General features: G+C 40.3%; 1 protein-coding gene across 2 annotated transcripts; it reads left to right on the top strand.

Annotated features, from left to right (window-relative positions):
- Positions 1-830: 830 nt before the first annotated feature.
- Positions 831-8,787, top strand: LOC111259536 (ADP-ribosylation factor-like protein 3; the record flags this gene model as incomplete). Of its 2 annotated transcripts, none has more annotated exon segments than XM_022831627.2 (3): positions 831-1,156; positions 4,010-4,153; positions 8,671-8,787. In XM_022831627.2, coding segments are annotated over 3 exon segments (264 nt in total), but the record flags the coding sequence as incomplete, so codon positions are not given.
- Between the last annotated feature and the right edge of the window lie 434 nt (positions 8,788-9,221).

Raw genomic sequence — 9,221 nt, forward strand, 5'->3', positions numbered from 1 at the left:
CACGCTTACGTTCTCTTGACGACGCTAGATATGATTATTTCTCGCGATCTCGATCTACTGTGGAATTCGTATGGAAGGCATCAAAACAACTCGTACAGGACCCATCGATCCCAGATGACCAACAGGGCAGCAACTCTCGCGTAGCTTTTGAACCCCAACATAATTTCCGCCATTCGCAAGGCCAATCAGCTTTACTCGGCTCCTTCAGTTTATACGCCAAAAGTTGTGTTTAAGCTGAAATACTCTGCAAAATATTATTTATAGGCCGCTATATCATTGCTGAGGTTTGTTTACAGTGCTGACACGGCTTGAATCATTAGTCATTGTATTGTTGTCGACCTAGCAAAACACCCTCATGCTCTACTTATTTTCCTTCAAATTTCTCTACACTTGTCATCGACAAAGCTAGATTTCTAAGCTGAGCGGAGATCAACCAGGAACCTCTTTATATGGTATGGCGAAGGGCATGTAAACAGGAATCATGGGTTGTTTTTGTCCCGCAAATCGACCTACCAAGGGTCAGGAAGCTTGGCGGGCGGGCTGACTGGCTTGGCCATGGGTGACGCCCAGTCTAGGGGGGTCAGAGTATTGCCGCTCAATGCTCACCTAAGACTTGGCAGCGCCTAGTAAGCATCAGAAAACGTTGGGACTTTGTTTTGCTTCTTTCTCTCACTCTCGCTTTGCCCCACCGCGAGCTAACTGCAGCTCTAATATAAGAACGGTTGCAGCGGCCGACAACAGCGGACGGAGTCGCTGTTCTCGTCTCTATGGCAACATAGCACAACATCGCTGGCACAATATGCTCTACGCGATCATTATCCGCATACACAGACAGACGCACAAATAGGTATAGACCATACGGCCAAACGGTAGGCTCACATGAGGCTGTAAGAAGAAAATGAGCTAAGCGTAGTCGTGAATTGTGCTTTCGTCGTGGTCGTAAATGGTTTTTTGCAACATCTACTGGTCGTAGTACGTTGACGAAATGTATACCGGTGACTGTCGAATTGAATTGTGTCCAATCGTCTGCTAGTTCAACGCGTGAAGCGTGAGACAGGAGCGCATATTACGGCGACGGCGAATTATTCCCAGCGACAGAGTTGATTCTAGTGATTGGCATTAATTCTTGTCCGAATTCGTTCTTCCTTCTAAAATGGTACACGATATGATCGAAATAATTTCAGTACTAACGGTAATGACGCGTGATGTTTTATTAGTGCTTGGGTGACTTGACGTCTATCGGGAAGCGTCGGTTCACAATAAAAATGAAAGAAGTGTCTTTATTAAAATAAATCGTCATACAGCAGCCATGGTAGACTATAGGGAAAATCAATTGTAGCAAATATATAGTTACACACTTTTTCTGAGACATGCGTATGCTGTACGCTTAGATGCTGAACGCTAAACACCTATGAGGCTCAAATCCAAGATGTGCACGGCAAAACCTTACCGCAAGGCACGATTACAAAGGACCATGTCTAATGTAAACAGCAACTTGAAACGCGTCGGCAGCTGTTCTCATCAGATAATAAAATGGCCTAGTCAGGAAGATGCCATGCAATGGTCGATACGTGCCGGCCGCAGGTGATTATCGATGAAGCTTCATAGAAAATAGCTGGACAAATGAAATCTGTATTGGGAGTATCGGTATCATCAAAGTGTGCCTTTGTTCAACGCAATTGCACGTAAAAACTTGTGGTCTTTGGCCTTTCAAAGAGTTAGTGCTAATAGAGAATAACATGAAATAGCTCGTTTAGTCAGATTTTAGTTATTTTCTAGAGAACTGTGTGCGGTAGCAGGCTACTCATTGAAAAAATGTCCTTTTTTTTTTTATGGCCATTGAGTTACGCGAACCGTAACGCGTGAAATATGCTGCCCAACCCTGAGCACTTTCAATTGAATGCGTATCACAGTCTCGGATTCTCCACATTTAATTAAATCTCAAATTATATAGGATTTTACCTGCATTTGATCGATTCGTATAACTAGAAACTCCGCTATATCAGAAACACAACGGCTCAGACACTGATATAAAATTGAATATTTGCATACTTGATGTAATGATCTACAGCTGCTACCACACGTCATTGGTTGTCTAAGGCGTACCATAATTATAACATATTTGAAAATATCTTTCCAATGCAATCAAACGGTACGAACACAAGATGCTCGAATAACACAGAGTGCAGATAGAAAAAAGATAATTTCGAAAACTGTAATGGCTGTCGGATGGCTGTAATAGCAGACGAAAAAAAACAAGTTCGAAACAAGCCCCTGGACGAACAGCTTTTATCCTCTAAAAAATTGCTACCAATTTCTCTCCTTAAGATGATACACTATGGAAATGGTAGAAAAGCTCATTTATGCCGTTACGGTGCTATGCAATGCAACAAACATGATCATCTCTTGAGGAAACTATTTTTTTTTTAAATTTTTTTTTTTATACAGCCGTTTAAACCATCTAAACCAATTGGTTTTACACGCAAGTTATATGGAAAACTCAGTTGTCAACTTTGTTAAATCATTGTAGTTGCAGCTTCACGAATACAAAAACGGCTTAATTTTACTTTTTTGTTCTTTGAAAAAAAATCGTCTTCTAGCATATTTTTTATAGTGCAGAACAATTACGGCTGCAGTACTATAGCGATACTTTCAGGGTATAGCAGAAAACGCAAACCAACCATATAGTAACCGTTAACTTAGTGAAACATTCAAATTGTTAGTAGGAACAATAACGGCAGCCGTCTATCCACACGGAAAAATACATTCTATAAGCTTTAGCCACGAGATGACGAGGGCGCAGGAGTTTCGGCTTGTTTAGCATAGTTCTGCAACTGTAGGACGTAGAACTTTCATCATATATCGATTGGGCTAGCCAATACGGCTCGAAGCTATTAATTCTATATAAATACATTGTTTATACATATAGAGCTGCAGCGGGAGAGCGGAGTTTGTACCAAGGGTGTATAGACACTTCATACGGAAATGAATGCGTATTTAACCAATAATTTAACCAATATTAACTATGGAGGCATCGAGTAAATGGACAGGCAAAATATAATGACATAGCAGTAGAAACGCAGCTCAGGACGAAGCACTAACAGGAATTGTGTGTCAGTCTTTTTCTGCCTCTCTAAATCGTTCTTGAATTCTATTCCTACTGCTCCCAGGAATAAAGCCCATAAAATAGACACCGTTATTTGGGGATCAAAATATATTTAGTTTATCAGAGTAAAGGAGACGTGGCTTTTTCGGGCCAAATATTGAAAGGTCAATATGGTGCCAAGCCTGTAGCTAAAGCTAGGAAAATATAGCCAACTTACCAAAGTTTATATATATATATATATATATATATAGAAAAGGAATACTATCTAAATAGTACTCCTATGACAACGCTGCTAGTGAAAGAAGGAAACTTAAAATTTTTAGAAAAAACTTTTAGGAAAAAAGAAGGTAACTTAAGATGGTGATCCACTTTGAGCAGACTATTCGTATTTGGCAAGTTTTGGAAAACTGTAAAAAGAAGACCTATAGATCACTAGCACTTACTGCATCAAAATCGCTGGTTGTGGGGGGAAAATTTATGATCGATTCACTATCTTTTTAGAAGTCTATTGCGATTTGTTAACATAGAAGTACTCAACAATCTTCCTTCTTCGATACGTAGCTCGCTCTTCAGATTTTTGTTAATCGTGATGGATGAGTGGTTCTCTCTTCTTATTGCCCACGGTTACAGAAACGATATGTAGCATAGCCTTAGCAGGTTCTGCAGCCATTCAACATATATGCTATTAACTATTGTTTTTTCATGTGGTTTTTCGTATTATGCTCGACGGAAGCGTAACGCCAGGGGCTCGATTAGTATAAAGCAACATTACTCTGAAGACGGCCAATTTTGGGAAAAAATTTAAGTGATGGCGGGTGTTGCTTTTAGCCCGATCGAGTGTTAATAGCTTTTGCGGAGCGCACCCTTATAATTATTGTTTTTGTCTCTTTTGTGCCATTGCAGGGCCTGCTGGCGTTGTTACGGAAGCTGAAGGCTTCGCCTGACAAGGAGCTACGTGTCCTATTACTTGGACTTGACAACGCTGGGAAGACGACGATTCTTAAAAAGATTGCATCCGAAGATATTACACACATTACGCCCACACAAGTAAATATACGTTGCTCACATAGTGAAATATATGTCTGTTTCCATCTCATAAAGGATTGCATGCCTCCGTAAGATCGACTGTTTTTTAGAGAAATTCTGCGCTAAAGTTTTACTGTCTAACCTCAGTTTTACTCTTAGTCATCTATCCTAAGACTCGATTGTCTCAACGGGTATTACGAATACACCTCATAGCGTGTTCCGTGCAATATAACGCTCTCAAAGCAAGTTAACTATATTTTCAACAATTTGAAAGAAAACTCTAGAATCTGTTTTCGTAAATAGTGTGCAAATCTAGTCCTATCAGCAATAGAAGTAATATTCATATATGTGTGACCTTAGGGGGATTTTCTCTACCTCTAAGGTCGATGAAATATGCCCTTCTGACATGGAAGTAATACGATTAATATTAGCTTATATTCAAGTTTTGTTAACAGACAATGTATTTCGACTGTCGAGATTGTTTCGAGATTGTTGGACGGTGTATTCGCAAAAAGAGAAGGAAGATTAGATACGACATCTATACGACTCTGTGCTAGGCAAATCATGCAGAGACACAGCTTTTCCTTTTTAATTTGCTTGATTTGACCTACTCATAAAATGGCCTGTTTAACGGCCGCCAGCCCCTACGCGGATCTGCTCCAACATATAGGCAATATTATGCGGGATGATTTCGTGGTAAATGCTTGCTCGGCATTTGCTTTTCGTAGTCATTTTTTAGTCCACAGGAGTAAATATGAGGAATAATATGCGCCTATAGTGGGTAAAAGCAAATTTGCAAGTTCCAAGTTTGGCATCCGGTGAAAAGGACGTTACACCGCTAAACGTCCTCCATCAAAAAAGAAGTTTATTTGCATATTCTACGAACTGCTGTGCAATCGTGGATAGAAGAACGTCTTTTTCCTTCAAGATGGTACACTGGCCTATACAAGACAATTAATGGCAAGATGGCTGCTTAAGAACGCAAACATGTTCAAGCAATGGTAATTATTGGGAACAAGCATGACTGTTAGGAATGATACCTCTAGCGCATATAAAAAGATTTTTCAAATCTCTGTTTCTATCTAGATGCAGTGTTAGAGAGAGCAATTCGGAAAGCCTCGATTTAGGTGCCCTAACCTAATAATACCTAATATATATCTCTATGCAATAAGAGTGAACAATAATAGAATGTCGAGCATACCGTTCAGACATTTCTTTTAGCTTGCGATCAAAATGCGTAGCTGTTCTGCCATTTGCACTGGACACCACCCTTACCCCCCTACAGATGATGGCCATTCCGTGTTCACACGCTGCGTCGCTACGGCTTGGTCCAGCGGTCCGACGCTTTGAATCCATGCTGCGCCGTACGTGTCATGCTGGTTGGACCAGCTAATTTAAAGTTGTATAACAGTCTCTAGACTATGTATATGGAGCGGATACGTTTCTATCAGACTTTACATGATCTCTAATGGCACTAGCCAAAAGCTCTGGTCAGGTATAGGTAGGTGAATTCGCGAAAGTTGATTGCTTATTATCAAGTCGACCTGCTATGAATGGGGCGATTCTCTTAGATTTAATTCATCTTTGGCATCCTTAACGAAGAGGCCGTGGCTATCGTTAATTGATCTGTGTCTTTCTATCGAGGCTTACTTGAAGAGGACAATAGGTGCTACTTGATGTATAATAATGCTTTTGTAACTTAAACTTTCTAATTTGCTTACTTGATAAACTGTCGAATTTGTAGCATGCAGACTCATGGCATACGTAATGTATGATATGTTTATTGGGTATGCAGTAATTTTTCTGTTCCATTTGTCCCTTTGGCATAAGTTGTCCCTACTCGACAGTCCCGCAAGCATAGCCACAATTTCTCACCGTTAATTAAACAACCATATACGGCGTGGAACAGCTTTTCATAATAGGCAATTACAGCACAAAGTACGGGATAATTAATACAAATGAATTAAACTACCGAGTGTACCGGGACCACTATGTGACGGCAAGAAAATACACGGTCCTAATGGTAGCAGTTTCCTTTCTCACAGGCAACCAGTCTAAACTTTTATACCGTAAATCACGAATATATATAATAGCAAAACTATGAATTTGCGTTTAATATAGCACAGCGCGTAAAAGACGTCATGGAGAAGCATTACGTACGAAGTTATGGTACCTGTTCACATACATAGGGTCATAATGCCCTCGCGAATAGGGAACCAGATACTTGAAAATACCTTGCACAATTGCGGCTTTAAAAACTTAAACTTTCGTATGACATTTGCTCTGCTCGCTCGCCTACTGAAGCCAACATGATGGCTGCAGTTACATGTGTCGGTTCCAGTGGTTGCGAAACGATTGCTACAATGAGTTATATTGATTCGACTTTTAGGATATAACACATTGCTTATACTGTGGTTGTGGCTTTCTTATGTAAGACATAGCACTTGCTTGGCGAACGAAAGCGTTTGTGCTTTTCAGAATATTTTTTTGGCATTCTGTGCCATGGTTTCTCTCGCATCGTAAAGTATAAACCCAAGATCAATATTAGATCTTCAAACGAAGCATACAAAGGAGAACTGTACAGTACTATAAGTACGTCGGTAAAAGCCTCAACTAGTTGTCCGTGTATTTGTACCGAATATTGTTTTGAACGTAGTTAGCATGTTGTGCTCAATTTGGTGAAAATCCGCAGCCGTCATGTAAAGGTGGGTCATGAGAGACTGGGAGAGGATCAAGTTATTAATAATGTAGATTATAAAAAAGCGATAATCCATACGTATTCTGAAGCGATTCACGTTTACACATGTACAATCGCTTAACTATGCACACTTCAAAGTGCGACACTAACGGCACCGAACTATAATGAAGGAGAGACCGGGGCCGTCTACCCTAAGATGTGTGACCTTGAGAGAGAATAATTGATTAATGACATATAGATCTAGCGACTTGGGCCGTGTATCATGGACACGTCGTGGCGCACTTATTTGCTGCTTGCTAGCAACACGCTCTAGCGGAGAACGCCGTACAGTCGTGAAGTGCATGTTACATACGAAGAAGGCCGAGTATTCGTTTCGTGACTGCGTTTCTCACACACGTATACGACACTGTTATTGCCTGGCTATGTGTAAGAGCTTGCTTTTAGGCAAATTGTCTTTTGCAACCGAAATGACTTATCAGATAGGACAGTTCAGTAATTCACGGACGACTCAACTGAAGCTGCAGAAGCGCCTCTCAATTAAGGTCACTGATTAGGCTCCTCTTACAGACACACGTTAGCCCGTTTATACGCTGTGAAACTATAGAAGGGCCTAGGAAACAACAAAAAAAAAAACCCAAGTAAGGTGATAGCTTTTCCTGGCGAAGAGCCTTTATATCTTTCTACTTTTCAATGTGCTAACCTATCTTGAGCTGATACGAATCGTTTAACAACTGGCAGCTACGTTTTGCAGATCATCAATATCTCATTATCTATGTTGCCTATAAGAAGTTGCAAGAGAGTACGCCATAAATTGATGGCGCTTCGAAAGCAAAGCCACTACTACATCAATAACAGATTTTCTTTCTTAACTTAATTAAAAGAAAGAGCTTCGTAATTAAAACTCTAGCCATATACATTAGACCATTACTAGCTGCGTGTTTAGGACTCTACCCGCCATTAGCCATCCCATCAGATGGCTACTTCCCGACCCGAGACGAGCTATGTTTACACTCGGAATCGAACATTTGGGCTGTCGAGTTTTGCTTGCAAACATGTTAAACCGTCATTGAGCGATAATCGCAAAAAAATATTGCCACATAGTCATTAGAAAGCATCATTGTTAGAACCACGTCTTTGCTATGTAGCTATGATGTCGTTTGATTACATGTTTCGCTATTCGATTACTTGTCACACGGCAAGACTGTGCCATCCATCCCGAGTACTTTTCAGGCGAAGAGCGCCAGCATCCCGTATCATGATGTGGCCTCTTATACTTGTCAAGTATGTAAATGTCGAATGCAGCACAGCATCCGTCTTGTAAAGACGGCCACCGCTTGTGCCCATTCACCGCTTAGGGGTGGGCCACTCAAAACGCCTACAGGCCTTAACAGATTTTCTAGTTAGGGAAGGCCACTTTTATGTTAAAGACAGAGCACCCTACGCCTATATATTCAACACAGCTTAAAATTATCAATAACAAATTAAAATTGAGACCTCGTTTCGCGGGCGGTATTTCCAGTTATTCCACACGATTGATTCTTTGTTTAGTCCTCTTCTTCCATAGGCGTACGCTTAATGTTTGCTAGGCTACATGTTCATTGAGCTATGTAACGCGTTTGCAATGAAACGTCAACGGAACGTATCGACTTATTTGAATAGCTTTATTTCAGCAAACGTGCATGCCATAATCTTATGTATTTTTAATATTTGTCGATTTCATCTATCGTGCTTTCCTATTCTGGTCATCATAGATTAAGTAATCCGAGTTTTTAGACGTCTTATATAATTAACATTTTATCATGTTTCTATGCCCCTTACGTATATCGTTTATACGTTTCAGGGTTTCAACATCAAAAGCGTGACCACGCAAGGATTCAAACTTGTGGTGTGGGACATTGGAGGCCAACGCAAGATCCGACCGTATTGGCAGAACTATTTTGACAGCACTGATATTCTTGTTAGTAGAGCTGGTTCATTAACCATTTATTTAAATAACCTGTAAAACATATACGAACATGTGGTCTTCCAGCTCTGTTCAGTATTATGGCCTGCAGAGAACCTAAATCTGAGAAACTTTCTTGTGGATTCAGATAAGAGGATTTGGCAGAGAGCAAACAAAATAAAGCATTATGTACGTATGTTCCCATTTTATGCAATCAGTTGTATAGGTTCTACCAATTATCGATGCTGACTGAAGTATCGTGTAGTGCGAGGGCCTGAATTCTTTGTTTCACTATCAACGTATAGGTGGAATATGACATATTATATATGTAGGTGGGTTTTAATAACCTGCCATTTCGGTCAGTCAAAGCTGAAATGAAATATTTTGATGATAAAGCTTTAAAGTTAGATAGTAATCTGTGCCTTTGACAAGGCGCCGTACTATATATA

Source organism: Varroa jacobsoni, unplaced genomic scaffold (genome assembly GCF_002532875.2).
Source record: "Varroa jacobsoni isolate VJ856 unplaced genomic scaffold, vjacob_1.0 scaffold_342, whole genome shotgun sequence".
NCBI lineage: Eukaryota > Metazoa > Arthropoda > Arachnida > Mesostigmata > Varroidae > Varroa > Varroa jacobsoni.